The 18,964-nt window shown below is 47.7% G+C and overlaps 1 protein-coding gene across 1 annotated transcript; it reads left to right on the forward strand.

The window, feature by feature from the left end:
• Nucleotides 1-7,536: 7,536 nt before the first annotated feature.
• LOC104142730 (zinc finger protein 665) lies at nucleotides 7,537-18,824 on the forward strand. Its single transcript, XM_068952544.1, has 4 exons — nucleotides 7,537-7,792; nucleotides 9,409-10,669; nucleotides 11,369-11,453; nucleotides 15,099-18,824. The coding sequence occupies exons 2-4, from the start codon at nucleotides 9,507-9,509 to the stop codon at nucleotides 16,281-16,283; spliced, it is 2,433 nt and encodes an 810-aa protein (XP_068808645.1). The 5' UTR covers nucleotides 7,537-7,792; nucleotides 9,409-9,506; the 3' UTR covers nucleotides 16,284-18,824.
• The last annotated feature ends 140 nt before the right edge of the window (nucleotides 18,825-18,964 follow it).

An 18,964-nucleotide genomic window follows, 5' to 3' on the forward strand; every position in this document is an offset into this window, starting at 1 on the left:
TGCTAGAGAGAAGCTGATTTATGCGTACACCAGAAATCTCACTGTTCAGAGATAAGACACCTAAGTACTTCGTTAACAACGAACGATGAAGCAGCAGTCAGAGTTGTAGGAAATAGCTCTTTGCTAAGCAGATCAGGAGTCATCAAAGTCCTTTGGTGACCCACCAATCTAGATGCTGTCTGAGAGGAGTCGCCCTCTCCTTGTCCATCCGAGATGCTATTCAGGGGTGCTGTAAATCATTCATATAGTCCATGGGGAAATACTATCTCATCAAAGGTGTGTGTTAAACTTTCCTATGCCGAGGTGGACGTATGTTTTCTACTTCTGGCTGCATAGAAGCCAGTGCCAGTGGACGGCAGCCAGCAGGGAAGTCTTATCCCTCGTGGCTCCCAGAGCAAGGAGGTCCCTAAGTAGATGGAGGTCCTGTTCAGGCCAGTCCCAGTTACTCTCTCACCCTTAGCATGTTTGTTATTTGACTGTGAGGAGCAAGGCTGGAGATGGAGAAATGAGCTGTGTCACAGAGATAAGTGGCCCCAGGTGTATCTGTGGTGAGCGTCCCCTCGATAACGTTGTTTCTACAGGGTGGTGTGGGGGAAGAACAAAATCCCGCCTAGACCCCTTTGTTCCTGGGGAAATAACTGATAAGCTTGACAGCCTCTGAACAAATATTTCCAATGCAAAGAATTCAGTTGTCAACTTGGAGGAGCCCCAGGAGGAAATTTCCAGAGTAAATCTGTCAGACATAATGACACTGCGCACGAAGCCCTCCTCAAGAGGAGTGTCTTCAGAAGAGGTGGGGTATTTGGAAATATGATGCTTCTGTGTGTTCCTGTCGGTGGGTTAAAATTCAGGCGATCGTGGCTGTAGTTTTAAACTGTGAGCTGTAACAGATGAAGCACAAGGAGGCAGTGGTTCCCTTTTTCACCTTCCCTGATGGTTCCTTGGGCACTCAGACTTTTTTTTCCAAACCAGAAACCTCTCTTTGGGCTTGAGGGAGCTCTACATGTTCTGACTTGTTTAGATTACAGAGCAGGGATTTTCTATGCTTTTGATGCTTTTGATGTTTTTGATGTTTTTGATGTTTTTGATGTTTTGTTGCTTAACACGGTGAGGCCCCTGCCTCAGCTGAAAACTCTTTGCTCCGCTGTAAGATAAAAGGCGATTAACAGTAACCATTACCAGAAACATTTTTAGTGTGAGGACAGGCACAGAATGGCAAATAGACACATCAACAAATCTGGTTTTGCCTTGCACTTTACTGGTTGCAATCAATTGACTCATAAATTTTTATGTGATTGCCATGTATTGTAAAAGGCTTGAAGTTATTACATATTGCAGTGGCTTTGATTGTGTTAGCTGCTCTGTGGTGCCCGTGATCCTTTGGTTTAAAAGTCACCCAAAAGGGTACAACAGCCAGAACTTAGGAAATCCTGGGTACCTAAAGGCAACCAGCCATTTTAATTCTAAGGCTGCTCACTGTTTACTTCTAACATATGGTGAATCTCTCAAATAGTTTTCATCAAAATGGGGCTGGATTTGTAAAGCCATTTCCCCTTTGAAAATTCATCAGCCTGCACACTTAGTAGGTGTTATTTAGCTATTTCTTATAAGTAGCAGTATTTTATCCTGTCAAACGTGAAATTGGCTCAGGTCAGAAGCTTTGTGCTGAGCTAGACAATCTTGTGATTTTCTCTAATTAAATCTAGGCCAGATAACCAATAGATGCTTCAGCTGAATAAGAAGAGCTATTTTAACTTTTTTTTCCATCATTTTACTTTTTCTGATTTTTTAGCTTAAGTTTCAATCCTCTAGGAAGAAAACAACAAACCATAAAATAGGTATAATATAGAACTTGAATGTTACTTGGTGAGTTCATCGTTTTGTGTAAAGTAAGGCTTAATTTCGATGCAAAGTCACAGCAGCATCTGTACGTATATATGTGTAAAATGGTGCAAATAATGTTAGTTGGATTCCTGCAAGTGATTTTTAAAATTTGAATAATTGTAGAGTTTCAAAAAAGCAAATAAGTAGATGTAAAGAATGAGATTGCCTGTTACTACACTCTGCACTGGAGCAATGCGTCAGCTCTCGTGTATTTTTAAGCTATCGCTTCTGGTTTGTTTTGCATCAGCCTGTGCCTCCAGATAATCTATCAGTGGTTATCCATTTAGTTTTTATTATTTTCTGTTCCCTTATGCACTCATTCAAGACATCATTTGCAGACTGTTTTAAATGTTAGGCTTGTTTTCCTACCATATGGAGAATAGACGCCTCTATTTCAGGTAAGCGTTTTGTGATATCCCCCCCGGTGTAAGCGGATGATACTGCATTCGTTATCTCCGAGGTGGGAATTCTGCCAAACGCAGATCAGAGCAGACCCTGAGTGCCTCATAGGTCAGAGGTGTTTCGCTGGCATGCTCGTGTGTTGAATGTATATAGAGGTCTTTCTTTTCCAGTCAGAAGCGTGCTGTGGGGAGTGCGAAGGGATTTTGCTGGGCAGTCCAGCCTGAAAAGCTATGATGCCGGTATGAACCTTGCCGCGGCCACCTTGTACCGGTGGGACAGTATAGCTGCAGCTCCCTCTCAAAGAGGGGCATTTGTGGAGGGTTTGCACAGCTGAAGGTAAAGTGCTGAGATGAAGGGTCTTTGTGAAGGAAACCTTTAACAAAACACCGGGGGAAGCAACTTATGAAATAGCAGAGCGCGATGCCCTGAGGCAGACGTGAGCAACCTCTCAGGTGCAAGGTTTAGGTGGCACCAGCACTGCCAAGGGAGAGATGCACCTTTGCGCTATGGGGGGGGGCGGGTGGGCACAAGGGGCCACGTTATGCCCTGTGGCTCAGGGGACGGCAGCAGGTCGCTGCGTAGCCCCTTGGTGTTTCTGCTGCCCAGCCAAGGTCCCAGGGTGAGCCCAGCTTCTCCTGCACCCCGCACGCCGCTGCAGCACTTCCGGAGGTGGCCGGCCCCATGCGACTGTCTTTGCGAGTCTCTTTTCCATGGGAGATGACAGACTGAAGCAGCTAAAAAATGGCTAATCTGGGCTCGATAGCTGCCTGTTGGCAAGGGATTTTTATGTCTTGACTCTTCTTGGAGATTACCACAAGGAAAGCCCAAAGGGAAAGAAATGAAGGGGCATTCATCCAAATGTGCAGAGACGGGAGCCTTGGTCACCCCAGCAGTGACCAAAATGTTCGAGGCATGAGGACCCACCTTACAAAGATGTGATCCTTGCCAACACCGTTCCCTGTATAGTACTGCAGACTGTACTGGGTGCGCAGCTCCCAACAGAGATGTGAAAGGGTGTTGTTCTGGTGGTAAGGGGCTGCCTCCATTGATCAGCCTTGCTGTGGAGCAATAATTCATCTAATGAGACTTCGCATAGGTAGCAGATAAGGGAAAGCTGGCATTTCTACAGTTTTCCTCCTCTGCCTCAACCCCTTTAAAAAAACTTTTCTGTCTGAGTTTGCTGACAGCTGGATGCAGGCAGAAGGCTGCCTGTCTTATCTCCAGTTGCCCCCTTCTGTGCAATTGCTTCAGTCACTTCCCTGCAAATTTAATGCTTTTTCAGCTGCTGGCATGCTCTCCTTCCCTAGCTCTGCAAGTACAGACTGATGTTCTGATGTGAAAGTGAAATATTTTTTTTTTAACGTGCAACATCCAAATTTACAAAAAAAAAAAAATCCAACTCTCTCCCCAAATTCCCTGTGATACTAATTATAGAAATCTCAGCTCTCCAGCTAACGTGTCAGTCAACAGAGGGTTTAGCTCTTTCAGAAACTGAGGTTTTGGAAATTTTCCTGAGGATGATGCAACTGGGAGACGAGGCAGGTATGTGCTGGAGGTGATCGCCGAGAGTCTGAGTAGGTAAATGACTTTAGGGTCTGCCACCCAGCCCACCCCAGTACCTAGAATATTGTGTTGTCATTTGGTCTTAATTTTTAAATCATCTGATGCTATGCTGTCAAGACACATGTGTTGTTTTCATGGAGTTGGCAGCAGAAGTTATTTTTTTCCAGCTCAGTTTAGAGAAGGGTAACAAACATTCTGGTTTTGCTCTGGAATTGTTACCAGAGGAGTTCCTCTATTACACATCACGGCGGCTCCTGCAGTGAAGACGCAGATCTTCTGTCAGAGTTGTGGCCTGATGCTATTTTTGGCTGTTAGGATTAGACCCCAGACTTTGCCCCCATAAAAACAGAAGGGTTAGAGTATGTTTGCAAAGTCACTCCAGCACTGATTTTATTAGTGAATCTTATCTGCCTACTGCATTCTCTTACTGCACAAGTAACCAGTAGGCATCTTTTTTCTTCTAGTGTGTTTTAGAGGCAACCTGACATTTTCTAATGGCTCTCAGGTGTGTATAATACAACCAGTTCCATGTCTGCATTTTCCAAAATAGCTTTTGAAAATTATTTGGGTTCCTGCTTTTTTTGGACAATCATTATTCTCACTTTTTCCAGGTTGACCTATAAATGTCCATATGTTCCAGGATATTTGTAGTAGGTGTAGGTTCCTTGGGAGATGCTCTTGTGTGGGAGACAATATGACAGCTCATCTGCATAGCACAGGCAGCATACCCCTGCCTTAATTTGGCAGAGAGTCCTGGATCTGGAGGCTTCTCCCATATAGCCCATATATTTAGGGGATTGCTCATATATGCACACACAGTATGTGCTCACACTCTCGCCGTCATTTCTCCGCTATCTGTGGGCAGTTCAGGTGGTCTGTGAATAAATCACAGCATACGAGCAGAGGAGCTGAACAGGCTTGCTGGACCCCAGCTTGGGGACATCGCCTCGAGGGTCGGAGTGGTTTCTGCTGCGCTTGCGGGGACGGAGCGAAGCTGGTCTGCGTCCCCCTGCCCAGGGAGGTGGGTGCTGCGATTGCCAGCCCGTGGTGGGGCTCTGTGGGGAGCCAGGCTCAGTGCAGCCAGGGGGTTATTCACCGCAGCTCAGCGCGGGTACTGGATCTCCACGGCACATTCAAATACCCTGCTGCCCGTGTCGTTAAACACGTGTGTTAGTGCACAGCTGTGCAAATTTTACATGAAAAATTTTGCATTGCTGGGTCTAACAGCAATGAAGCGGTGAAGACTGTAGTGATAAACTAGTGGAACAGATGTCCACAAAAAGGGGTTTAATAGTTAGCTCATCTTCCAAGTGCAACGACTTTTGTTCATGAACTATAGACAAATTGTCCCTAGAATTCCAAATTAATGTAAGACTCCTGAAAAAAAAATTGTTGAAAAGCTGGGAGTTGGCGTGAAATGGAAGCAAGGTGCAGGGAAATGGGATGTGTCACATAGCGCCTCACTGTCTCTAACCCCCTTTGCATGCTGCATGTTTTTCACCCAGCAGCTAAGGAATTAGCAGGCATTTAAGTGACTTTTTGTTGATGCAGCTTTGCCCGAGTATACAGCGAAGTCAGACGTTTATAAAAGATCTCCAGCAGACAAATACCCTTCCCGTCTGATGGGTGTGTGTTTCACAGTGGGAACGAGCGGCTAGGCCTGAGCACAACATAGAGGTTAGGGAAAACATTTTTATTCATTTTAAGGGCTTTTCTGCACTGTGGTGCTACTGAGGGGGTGTTACCCACAGCTATGGGCCCTACAGAACAGCCTGTTCCTCGTGTGGGTCTCCCATTGTGTTTCTGGATGTCTGGGTCTTGCGCTGGCAGGTCAGCCGTGAGCTGGCTGTGCCAGGAGGAGGGGGACAATGGGCCACAGCGGCCGTGTGGGGCTGCGGGAAGCGGCTCATCCCCGTCGGGTGTACCGGTGAGCGGAGGGAGTTGTAGGTGTGCAGGTGTCTTTGGCCTTCAGGTTCTCCAGGCCTGCACACAGGGGGATTAAGGGGTGGTTGCCCTGGGTGTCAGTCGCGCTGGAGGTGTGGGAAGGTGCCAGTGTTCAGGTGTGTCAGTCAGTATGAGAGTGGGATGAGGGCTGGCCTTGGACTGTCAGTCATGTTGGGGGTAGGTTGTCAGCAGCATGTCAGTCACAGTGGAGGGCTGTAGCAAGGGTTGGTCCCTGGCTGTCCCAGTCCTGCTGGGGGAGGGACAAGGGCTGGTCTCTGGGTGTCAGTCCCTTTGCGGGTGGGATGGGGATGGTCCCTGGCTGTGTCAGTCTCCTTGGGAGTGTGGCAGGGTGAGTTTTGGAGTGTGTTAGTCACGTTGGGGGGTTGGAGCAGGGGCCGGTCTCTGACTGTGTCAGTCACACAGGGGGTGTGACAGAGCAGTCTCTGGCTTTTCACTCACACTAGGGTGTGTGTGACAGAGGCCGAACTCCAGGTGTGTCAGTCATGCAGGGGGCTGTGACAGGGCCAGGCTCTCACTATGTCAGTCACGCTGGTGGGTGTGAGCAGGGTGAGTCTGCAGGTGTCCATCCCAGGGCAGGTGTGATGCGGGCTGGTCTTTAGCCATGTCAGTCACACTGGGGGGTGTGACAGGGCAGTCCCTGGCTGTGTCAGTCACATTGGGGGTGTGACAAGGCTGATCTCTAGATGTGTCATTTACGATGGGGATGTGACAGGGGCTGGTGTCTGGCTATGTCAGTCAAAAAGAGGGGAGTGATGGGGCAGGTTTCTGGCTGTGTCAATCACACTAAGGGTGTGAGAAGGGCTGGTCCCTGGCTGTGTCTGTCACTCTGGGGATGTGATAGGGCCAGTCTCTGGCTGTGTCACTCCCATTAGGTGTGTGACGGGTACTGGTCTCTCTGGCTGTGTCAGTCACACGAGGGTGCATGATTGCAACTAGTCTCCAGGTGCCCCCATCCCACTGGGGGTGACATGGGGGCTGGTCCCTGGCTGTGTCAGTCACAGGAGGTGTGACAGGGGCTGGTCCCTGGCTGTGTCAGTCACAGGAGGTGTGACAGGGGCTGGTCTCTGGCTGTCAGTCACAGAGGGGGTGTGACAGGGGCTGGTCCCTGGCTGTGTCAGTCACAGAGGGGGTGTGACCGGGGGGGCTGGTCCCTGGCTGTGTCAGTCACAGAGGGGGTGTGACAGGGGCTGGTCCCTGGCTGTGTCAGTCACAGAGGGGGTGTGACCGGGGGGGCTGGTCCCTGGCTGTGTCAGTCACAGAGGGGGTGTGACAGGGGTCGGTCTCTGGCTGCGTCAGTCACAGAGGGGGTGTAGCGGAGGCCGGTCTCTGGGTGTGCCGGTCACAGGGCCGGGGGGTGAGGGGGCCGGTCCCTGGCCGTGTCAGTCACAGAGGAGGTGTGACAGGGGCCGGTCCCTGGCTGTGTCAGTCACAGAGGGGGTGTGACAGGGGGGCTGGTCCCTGGCTGCGTTAGTCACAGAGGAGGTGTGACAGGGGCCGGTCCCTGGCTGTGTCAGTCACAGAGGAGGTGTGACAGGGGCCGGTCCCCGGCCGTGTGAGTGAGGCACGCGGGGGCGCTAGGGGCGGTCTCCGGCCGCGCCAGTCACCCGGGTGCGGGGTGCCCGGGCGCCGCCAGCGGCGGTTGGTGGCGGGCGCTGTCGGTCGCGCGGCGCCGCGGCCGGCGGTTGGCGGTTGGCGGTTGGCAGCGGGCGGGGCGGGGCCGCCGGCGGCGAGGTTTGTTTTCCTCCTTCCTGCAGGTGGTCCCGGCACAACATGGCTGCCGCCGGCTGCGGAGCGCTCTGAGAGCCGGCCCGGCCGGTGAGGGGCTGCGGCCCCGCCAGGGCCAGCGGCCGCCCGCGGCGAGGAGAGGCGGGTGCGGGCAGCAGCCCCGGGAGAGGGCGCGGAAACCCTGGTCCCGGTGCGGCTGGAGGGACGCCTGGTGTCAAGTGAGGTCTGCGCCTCCGGCTTCATCGCGTGTGCTGTGAGTGCGGCTGAGCGTTTGGAAAAAAAACAAAAAAAAATCCTTGCAAAGAGTGGATGTTTCCTTGGGACACCGTTATAAATGTCCCGCTTGCACTTAGTTGGGCGCTGCGGGGAAATCCTGTAGGCTGAATGGGTTTTTGGCTGGCTGGTCAAGTGGTTATTTGAATCAGCCAGTTCATCCGGTGGTTGCAATGGAAATAAATAAGTGTGAGTCAAGAGCATTGTGATAACTGTGCAGTCGGCACAGGTTTCTCATTTAGCTCTCTTTGCGCATGCGTTTTGTATGGCTTTTCAGAACTAAATATGCCTCGGATTTGCGGGACACGTGGGTGATGGAAACGTCCTGCTGAAAGTGCAGCCTGTGGCCGTGGGAAGCCGTAGGGTGCGGGTGGCCTGGCGCCCTAGGGGTCCGGGAGCTGGGCTGGTTGCTCTGCCGACTCTGTTATGCTCTTGCATCCAGCGCTTCGATGGGGTGGGCAGAGCTGGACTGGGGAGATGGCAAAATCAGCTGAGGATTTCACATAGCTGCTGACCATCCAGATCAATATCTGCAAAGGAAAATGTAAGTTTGGGAACATGCTGGAATGGCCTTTACTTGACTAACGTGCCTTTTGCAGTCCTCGTCTACTTTCCCCTGGTCAATTGTCCCATGTCCTTTTTGGCTTGTCTCTAGATCTTGTGACTGCATCAGGCTTTGGCTGTGGTTAGGACTTGTTTTCTCAACACGTTCCTCTCTTGAATGCCTTGTTTTGGGGGTGCCTGTTGACTGGGGTCCAGAGACATGGAGGTTCCTGGAGAGCTTCACAGGCGAGCGTGTTACGACATCAGGCTAGAGCTAGCTAGAGATAGAGGTTTCTTGCTCCCAGTGACTGAAGAGAGGACAGCATGAGAGCCTGAACCCTCTTGCGTCGCACTCTCAGCTGCGTGTTGCCGGAGGGTTGGCTGGTCTCTCTCCCTTACTGTGGCCGTAGCATGAAGCATGTGTTAATGTAATTGGCCTTGGTAGGAGAGTACCTGGTTTTGGATACCTTGATGTTGTTCTTGCAAAATTCAGTACCTCTTAAGAGCAAATTGCTATTGTTAGTCTTGCAGCAGAGCTCTGTGCGCTAAAGGGAAGCTGTCTTAGTGTTAGGAGGAAGAATTAATAATATGGAGAACATGATAGAGCCAAGTATATGAGTCTGGAAGACCAATGTGTGTGAGATAAGACCTCTGAATTGTATTTTTTATCTTCTTTTATTTTAGGGTTAAAAGGAAAATGTTAGTAGAGTAGCCCACTTCTCATTACTGAGAGCAAGAGGCTAGTTTTGGGACCATGCTAGTAGACCATAGGAATGTATTGATAACTTGTGGGGCTAAGTGTTGCATGCTGATCTTACTCCCCTGACACGGAAACCCTTTTCTGTCTCATCCAAACCAACAACAGAAAACACAGTATACTGAATAGAGTTGGCCTAGATCCTCGATCTAACCCATGAGTTACCATGTGGAGTGTTTTGCATTAGGTATTACTACTTTAGTCTTTTAAGTTAACTCTTAACTACTTAAGTTAAAGTAACATCTTAAATGCTGTCTTTGCCTGGCAGTTAATGAAATTCTTGTTTCTTTTCTAAGGAAGCTGTGATGAAAGAAGCTAACCATGAAAGGTCACAGGAATTTGTACTGCCTGTCTCCACAATTACTAACAAGTAAGCAGTATATGACACCGTAGGATGGAGGTGGACTTGGCTTCTGTTCATGAGGCTTGTCACACAGGTGAGGAACACTCAGGTGATTTCAGGCAAACCTCTGAGAGGGTGGGCCGCAAAGCCAGCCTCCAGCTGGAGGTGGAGGAAGATTACTCGCCACCTTCTAGTCCTGAGTGCATCCCTGCTGGGCCTTCAGTCCGACAAGAAATTGTTGTAGAACTGCAGTGTGAAGAAGAGGAGACTTTTGAAACTTACTACCAGAAACGTAACTCGACCACCCCTGGAGTTTTTGTCACTTCCAGCACCAACTTTGACTTGCAGTGTGAAGACGAAGATTTAGAGCGCTGTTCCTCTGATCGCTCTGAGGAACCTCAAGGAGGGATAAGTGATGATGATGAAAGCATCATTCTTATTGATCCTTTTGAGGAGGAGGAGGACTTGGAGCCCATCTCTGGAAGTACTTTGACTTACAGGAGCAAGAAGTGTGATGCCTCTTTCCAGGATGTGAGTGAGTTGCAAGAACACAAGCAAATGCACTTTGTGGAAAACTCATATCAGTGCCCTATCTGTGGCAAAGAGTTCTTCCGTGCTGCAAACTTGAGAATGCACATGCTCATTCATTCCAGTGACAGGCCATACAAATGTCCAGAATGTGACAAGGGTTTCATCCGCACGGCTGACGTCTGGAGGCACCTACGCAACGTACACAAGATAGAGCGTTCAAAAATTTTAGGAAATGGCATGGCTAGGAACCTGTGGTCTGCCGCACACAGGAACCAGAATGGTGGCGGAGATGTTTATCAGCAGTGTTCTGGTGACCAAATGCCTGGAGAGGAAGACTATAAACCATACATCTGTCCAACATGTGGCAAGGGTTTCGATAAGCCTAACCTGCTTTCCAAACACAAGGTGATCCACCGACAAGACAAGCCTTATGAATGTCACGAATGTGGGAAGTCCTTTGTGCAACTGCTCAGGCTGAAAAGACACCAGCAGACTCACTCTGGGGAGCGCCCCTTCTATTGTGAGGAGTGTGGAGGGACGTTCACCCGGCTGGCATCGCTCCAGCGCCATCAGCGGATCCACACTGGGGAGAAGCCCTACTCCTGTGCTTACTGCGCTCAGGATTTCACTGAGTCAGGTTCCTTGAGGAGACACGAGCGCACACACAAAATGAAAACTCCGTAGTTCCCAGAACTCTGTGCACTGGTGGCTACGTTGTTTCCTTTTGACCTAATTTGTCCACTCTGCTTTGAAAAATTCTACTCATAAGTACAGGTGCAAAAAGGTCTGTCCCCAGTCCCTGTCTGCAAGGACAGCCAGTATAACTCTGGCTAGGAGACATGATTCTTAAGGAACTCTTTGATCCCTACAGGAAAGACCAGTGTTTGCTGGCGGTACACCATTCCTTGGCAGCTGCAAGAGGAGATGCTTCCACTGTCATTGTATCAGGTTGAAGTCAAGAGATGCCCAAGTTGTTGTTGGGCTTTATCAGGACTAGTTGGACTCATCTGGGGCATCTAAGCATGTAAGACTAATGTTGAAGTAGAGATCAGTGTGCACAAGAGCTCTAAGTTATGATATTACTGTCTAGAATATCACCCCCCTCAGATGCTGGTTTTGCAGAACAGTCCTGCTAGGCTGCCCAGCACACGTGGTCAGAACAATTCATCCATCCCTTCCCTCCATACATGCTGTCTTGTTTTACTGTATTAGTTGTAATGATCCATGATTTGGATTTTTTTTTTAAATGGCTATTTATCATATGCACCCCATGCAAATGTGCTCGCCTGAGGAGGTATTGGTCCCTCATGTGCTTACATATTACTAGAGTTTTCCCTGTGAATATGGATGAGTGAGGAGACAGTCGTGGGCTTGTCTTCCAGTAATGTATGTGGAAGGAGTATGTGGTTCTGTGTGTCTTGGGTCAAGGTGAAAGAAAGCCAAACCCTGGCCATCTGCTGCATTACTGTAAGAGATCTCTAAGAATTTTAAATTCAGGAAAAAAATGATAATAAAAATGATGAAAATCTGAGTTTTTTCTAGTTTGTGAGAGTTGGAATTATAGTTCTTTCTCTGCAAGATTCATCATACTAAGCAACATGGATGTGGATTTCTCATTGGATTCCAGGCTCATCTTTAAAGAGATATTACCAGTTTATTTTTTAACTAGCTCATCTGAAGAAACTCAGGTGCCACTTACTGTGCTTTCAAAAGTAATTTGCTTTTCAGTTAGGGTCAAGGAGTAGTTCTGTTTCTTTTCCCGGCTCTCATCTCCTAGAAAGAGTAGTTTCTGGTTTCATCTTTCTTTTTAGAAAGATCTGTGAGATCACATAAAAGCAGACTTTGACCCTTTTCATGTACCCTATTTAAATGCTATATAGTGTACACTCTTCTGTTCATTTTTAATTTCAGTTCTGGATTTGCTGTTACTGATAGATGCTCTCTTTCAAAACCCTTGAGAATTTTGTTAGCAAAATACAGCAACAACATAGCTGTCCAATGTGCAAAATAAATTGGTGTTAAAAGTGGGAGCAATCTCTGCTCTTCAAGTTATACAGTAATCCCAGAGAGTAGTTACAACTGCAGCAAGTACAAAATTGCTCAGTGTAAGGACTAGGTGACAAATGCACTAACTGTTGTGGAACGGAAGCTGTTGGGAGGCTCCTGACAGCGTTTCCAGAGGACTGGACTTTGGACCCGTCCTGCTGAATGATTACATTAATGATGCTAATGTAAAAATGGGTATGTGGGAATTAAATGTGCCGAAATGGAGTGTGAACAGAAGGGAGGGCTGGAGAACTATAGAAGAAGGAGGAGAGTGAGAAGTCCTCCAGAAACAGTGGTATAGAAAAGATAGAAATTTGTGCCCCAAGCAGATGGCTTATCAGCTGTAGATGATGGAGGAAAGGAGCCTGAGGATGCCGATGGACTGCTGTTGTGCTGTGGCTTTGAAAAAGGCCAGTGGGATCCCAGAATGTATCAGGCAAAGGCCCTGAGGAGACTGCACCAAAAATACTGAGTGCAGTTGTGGACACTCAAGTTGAAGAAAATATAATTCAAGCTGGAAGTGAAGCAGTGAGGTCAGGGGAGTGGGAAAGACAGCCTGACATGAGCCGAGCCTATGTCTTTTGACCAAGCACAGCTTGAAAAGGAATCCAAGGGCTGCCTAAATTTCCATGGGAAGAAGAACTTATTGCCATTGGGGGAAAAAATCTGGGGTTTAGCGGAAGGCTTCTAGCCCCTAGAGGACAGAGGTCTTTGGACCAGCCTTGCAGTGGGAGCGTGACTGGGGAGGGCAGCAGCGCATTTTAAGCAAGAGCTCAGTGCATCCGGACGTTTCCGTGCAGCTGTCGGCCCCGCTGTGCTGCGTCGCTCGGGTCCCTCCTCCTCTCTCCAGGCTGGCTACCCAGGGCCGGTTTGCAGCACGCCGAGAGGGACCGGTGCAGCGCGGGGCCGGGCACCGCAGAGGGCGGCGGGCAGAGCGGCGCCGGCGCCGCCCCCGCCCGGCTGCCGGCGGCCTCGGCGCGCTGCGGCTGCGCCGCGCCGGCGCAAGGGGCGGCCCAGTCCCAGCCCCAGCCCCAGTCCCAGCCCCAGCCCCAGCCCGAGCGGCGGCGGCGGCGGCTACCCCGGCGCTTCGGCAGCCTCCCCGCGGGGCGACTGGCTCCGCGGCGGGACGGGTGAGATGGCGTGCGGGGGGCCGCGGAGCGGGCGGGCTCCTGGGCCGGGGGAGGGGGGGGCTTGCCTTACCCATCTATCTTCACCTGAAAAATCGCGGTTTCTTTAAGCTTACATCATCATTTAAATATTTTCCCGCTTACAAGTCCTCTTGCGTTGGGCTGCTAAGGATGGCCTTCCTCAGGGAGTTTTATTAAGCCAAGCCTTCCCTGAAAAGTTTGTCTTCAGCAACAGCAATAGCAAACCAACCCTCTACTTTACTAGGAAGCTGGAGGCATTCTCCTGGAGGGGAAAAATAGTTCCTATTTTCCTGCAGGTGCTATTAAATTAATGGGAATAGTTGATGCTGATGGATGACTTGACCCATTGTTTTCCAGACAGTGACTAATGAAGAAAATTAATTCAGACTTGTTTTCAGTATCGCAGTAGAAGAAAGCTCAGTTTGTATCTTGAATGAAGCTGGCCTTTCTGAGATGTGAATAAGACCTTTCACTTAAAGCCCATTGCTATAATGCCCTTATTGCGAGTTGAACCTACTGAAAATAAATAGGCAATCTTTGTATTTACATACACATGTAAATGCAGAAATACAAGCATACCTACATATTTACACACATACTTGCATACATATATATATGCTTGTGTTCAGAGAAGTCTTAACCCAGATAAAAGCAACCAAGAGGAAATGGAGAAAGAGTGAGAGTAAACAAAATATAAAAAAGTGGGTGTGAAGGAGACAGTGGAGGTCAGAAGCAGAGTTAACCATGCAGCATGGATAAAATACACTTTCTAAGGTTAGACTAGTGCTTCAAGCCGAATTCAGGTTTAAAACTGGGTGACTGAAAGCTCCATGTGGAACTGCTGTCAACAGAGGCTGCTGGGACAAATCTCAGAAACCTCTTGCAAATCCACTGTTTGGTATGGCATAAATGAAAGCATGATTCTCACAGAAAGTTTGTGACTCAGAGAGGTGTTCCTGAACAATTACCATTGCTCATATTTTCTGCTAGCAAAGCCAGTTTGCAAAGGGAATTTGCCCAGAGAATTTGAAGCTATTCTAGTGGGTCAGCCACGGCGGACTATTAGCTGTGCTTTGAAGCCTGGAAGATTGATTAGTGTGCTTCCTAGGCAGCTCTTTTATGTTTCTACTTGCATATGGCTCCAGCACATCTCTCTTTACTTTATGGTGCTAGCTGATGGTTGCACAAGAACCTGAAAGATCCCTGTGAACTTTACAATAATGCCAGTTGGGACAAGAGGCTCAAGGCATTCATGGTGCTCCTGTTCCTAGTGAGCCACGCATGAGAATCAGACCCCTCCTTCCGTACAGAGCCTTTGATTGCTCTGGGTTTGGCCGTTTGGTTAAGACAGTTGCTGGGTCTCCTTGCATTACCTAACTAAGCTCCTGCAAGACAATGCCTTGTGACTGCTACTCTTAGTTTATATTTAGCAAGGTAAAAACAAAGATTAGAAGTGGATCATTGAGAAAAAGAGCTGCTGTGAGGCAGCTAGGGAGATAAGTGTAGGACTTAGCCTAAAGTGCTTTGACCCCAAAGTTCTTAAGATTTCTAGTCTTTCAGGTGAAATTAAATGGAAATTGTTTAACAAGTTACATTTGTAGCAAAGACTGGATTATAATAGAGGATTTAACTTTGTTAAAGCATATTCTGTGTGTATTCTATATGCTAAATGTATATAGTCTACATATATGATAGATGATGATCCTATTTCTCCCACTGCATAGCTAGTAATCTGTTCCATTTCTTTTAATCGTAACACAGTCTTTACTGTGATGATATATGTTTATTTTCTGTTAATATCACAAAATCACTTGATGACACTTTTTTGCTGCTTTCTAGAGAGGACTGAAGAGATCTGAGCATGAGATGTACTTACCATGAAAGACCTGAAGATCTTGGTATACACAGATAAACATAGCCTATGCATCAGAAGATGGATGTGAAGGTGGACTGGGACTCTGAGAATAACATGTGTGACACAGGTGAGAAGCATTCCAGTTATTCCAGACAGACCAATAAACGGATGGGCCACAAATCTAGCCTCCAGAAGGAGGCAGACATGAATTACTCGCAGAGATCCACTCCTCGTTGCAACCCTTCCGGACCTTCAGGTAAACAGGAGCTTCCTGTAGAGTTGCAGTGTGACGATGAAGAGACCTATGAGACCTACTACCAGAAACGAGGTGAGACTACAGCTGGGATATTTGTCACCTCCAGTACCAACTTTGACTTGCAGTGTGAAGACGAAGATTTAGCGCGTAGTTCCTCTAAGCGCTCCAAGAAACCACAGAGAAGGTTGTGTGATGATGGTGAAAACACTGTTCTTACTGATGTTTTTGGTGAGGAGGAGCTGGAGCCCAACCCTGGGGAACCTTTGCCTTATCGGTGCAAGAAGTGTGGTGCCTCTTTCCGGGATATGAGTGAGCTGCAGGAACACAAGCAAATCCATCTTGTGGAAAATTCATACCGATGTCCTGTCTGTGGCAAAGAGTTCTTCCGTGCTGCAAATTTGAGAATGCACAAGCTCATCCATTCTAGTGATAGGCCACACAAGTGTCCAGAATGTGACAAGGGTTTCATCCGCACGGCTGATGTCTGGAGGCACCTACGCAACGTACACAAGATAGAGCGTTCCATGGTGATCTTAGGAAATGGCATGGCCAGGAACCCGTGGTCGATAGTGCACCGTAACCAGCACAGTGTTGAGTACACTGATCAGCCTTGTGCAGAAAACCAAAAGTCTGAGGAAGAAGATTATAAACCTTATGCCTGTCCGACGTGTGGCAAGGGTTTCGATAAGCCTAACCTGCTTTCCAAACACAAGGTGATCCACCGACAAGACAAGCCTTACAAATGTCAAGAATGTGGTATGGCATTCGTCCAGCTGCTCAGGCTGAAAAGACACCAGCAGACTCACTCTGGGGAGCGCCCCTTCTATTGTGAGGAGTGTGGAGGGACGTTCACCCGGCTGGCATCGCTCCAGCGCCATCACCGGATTCATACTGGAGAGAAGCCCTATTCTTGTGCTTACTGTGGTCACTGCTTCACTGAATCTGGTACCCTACGGAGGCATGAGCGTACGCACAAATTGGACAAATCTTAATACTTTGTTCATTGTGATTGTGGTTGCCTTGGTTGCTTCTTACTTGAATGAGGCCTGTCCAACTGGGCTGAAGAAATCACTCCACCGCATGTGCAATGGCCAGTCTGGATCCCACTTCCTAGCAGTGGGGAAAGTTACATCACAGGGATTTCTGCAACTTCTACTGACAGATGTGCTGACTGTCTTTAAGCCGGTGTTCTATGAAGAAATAACTTCATTACCTCTGTGTTTATTAGCTGAATTGGAGGTGCATCAGGTTGAGTTTTCTGCAAGGATGTGCGGGCCATGGAGCTTTTCCCTGCAGTCTTGGTTACCGAACAGACTGGCCTTGCTCTCTGGAGCAAGATTGTTCTTCAGCACTGGGTTTGGAGATCTGTTGCTGCAGGTCTTCACTAAGACAGAACAGTCCAGAGGTGCCCACATATACATTCTGTCTGTGCATTCTGTTGAGTTTTTTCTTTTTATTAGGTATTTTTATTTGGAGGGGAAGTATCCCGTTGGTTATTTAAAAAAAAAAAAAGTTCCATAATACATTGAACCGTTATCAGCTGTATTTCATACATGTTTTTATCTAAGGGTGTACTGATCCCTCACACACTTTCATGTGATTAGTTGAATGACTGTTAAAAATGGAGAGAGAACTTTATTTTGGTTATGATGGTGCATGTTGTTGAGGTGGGGGATTAGAACAAATTTGTGTTTCTGATAGAACTGTGTGCTCTAGCTCTGCCCGGCTGAGTATCACAGTAGCAAACATTTGAAAACATAAAATACAATGAGCAGGAAAAAGACCAAATTTAAGTCACCTTTTGCTACTCGTTGCATAGGAATCTTTCTGATTTAAATAAGTTGTTTTGATTTCCTCAGCGATAAGGAAATGTCTCGTAGGAGAACTGTGTTTGATTCAGGTGTTCTGTGACGTGTACACAGGTGTCTGTGTACTACCCAAAGCGTCTGCTGGACTCTTTGCTTTGGTTTGGACTGAAATGGTTAGTGAAGAAAAAATCCCTTAGAAACTAGCTCTTCAGATTTGGGCAGTTGTTGCGAAATACCCAAAGACTGTAGCTTCCGAAGAGGTATTGTGTTGCCTCAGTTACAGCAGTGGGGTTTTTACATTTGAAACTTAATCATGACACTTAAAATAGTCTACAATTAATCACTGTGCTAGAAACAACCAGATTGTCCTTAAGTCACGGCCTTGGTTTCCTTTCTGTGTCAGAAAACTTTGCTTCCTCCTGCTGCCAGCTACCATAATTTCACTAGTTTCTTTCTAATGAGTTGTGCGTTTTCAGCATGAAGTTCTCCAGCACACTGAAAGTTAAATTTTGAGGTAATGTACCTTTACGTTTAGTTCCAGGCTATTTAATGCAAAGTACTGATTGTGTTTGCACATTTAATAGAGTGAAAAATAACTGTAGCGTTCCCCTGGATTCAGAGATGAAATCCAAGCACCGTGTCTCAGAACTTGGATTAATGGTGTTGCTGTTTGTGGGGTGATGTCTGCTCAGCACCTTCCATCTGTGCAACAGTGGAGCAAGCATTTTACAGGCATGGTCACTGTAGTATTTGGTGTGAGGACCTTGGCTCAAACCAAGCTGAGCCACTGTCCTCAGCAGTAGTTTAGCTTGTCATGGATGGGAGACCAACTCTCCCAGCCTCACTAATGGATCATTTTAATTTCATTCTGCAAAGGAGTCTCTGGATTAGGGAACTGATCTGTATGCTGGTTCTTAGGGAAATGTTATGTTGTCTCTGAAATGATGTGCTGTTGTAATGCTGGCATCTCTACCTGGGAGGCTCCGAACCTTGTGTGTCATGTGCGTTTGTTATCACTGTGAGGGACTATTCTCCAAACTGACCTCGCTCGGTACAATTTTAGATTTGCGAAAGGCTTTTGGCAGAGTCCCTCACCAAAGGCTCTTAACTGAGGGATGCTTAGCCTCTCTAAGAGGGATGGTCTTCAAATGGAAAAATTACTAGCCAAAAAGAAATGATCTGGAGAGAGGAGTCAGCAGTGGTGTTCTGCGGGGGCCATGCTGTTCAACAGAATATGAAATGACCTGGAGAGAGGGTGAATAGCACAGTGACAAAACTACCCCAAAAGCTCCCGTGCACTTAGTTTCCCCCCTCATCCTCTAAACGCATTCTGAAGTCGTCAGCTGCAGTGTAGCCTGTGCAGCGGCCCACTTCCTTTCTACCTCAGGTATTCAGTGCCCTTGCTGTAAGGGGTTTTAGTAGTCAATTAAATTGCATCAGTATGCACATCTTTGTTGTGTGACTGTTCTGATTAGACAGTTGCACTAATTGGGGACATCTAGTTATTCTGTTCTTTGGGGTTAGCAGTTGGTGGAATTCATACCTGTAAGAGCATAATGTTGAAAGTGTTTTGAACAAAGGCTCATTTAATGGGAAAATTAAATGGTTGGTGAAATGAAAACTACTAGGCTTAACTAAAAGGTTATTAAAAGATATTTGCCTGGAAGGTTGACTTGGATGTAAAATGCTTGAATATGTGAAGGGAGTAATTAAAATGTGTGATGATTTCTGGGAACAGGCTGTTGAACCCTCTTCAAAGAAACTTCCACTAACTCCTGCACAAGCTACAGGAAATCCCTTGCAACCAGAGACTGTTCTTTCCGCAGTATGCCTTACCTTTTTAGTATAAATTGAGAAGGCTTGGA

Source organism: Struthio camelus, chromosome 8, assembly GCF_040807025.1.
Source record: "Struthio camelus isolate bStrCam1 chromosome 8, bStrCam1.hap1, whole genome shotgun sequence".
NCBI classification, from domain to species: domain Eukaryota; kingdom Metazoa; phylum Chordata; class Aves; order Struthioniformes; family Struthionidae; genus Struthio; species Struthio camelus.

Bases quoted from the DNA above. Each gene is read 5' to 3' on its own strand.
- LOC104142730 (XM_068952544.1), top strand. From the start codon at position 9,507: ATGGAGGTGGACTTGGCTTCTGTTCATGAGGCTTGTCACACAGGTGAG. The intron at 10,670-11,368 runs GTTCCCAGAACT...CTTGTCTTCCAG, and splicing joins CACAAAATGAAAACTCCGTA to TAATGTATGTGGAAGGAGTA. The intron at 11,454-15,098 runs GTAAGAGATCTC...AGATAAACATAG, and splicing joins TGGCCATCTGCTGCATTACT to CCTATGCATCAGAAGATGGA.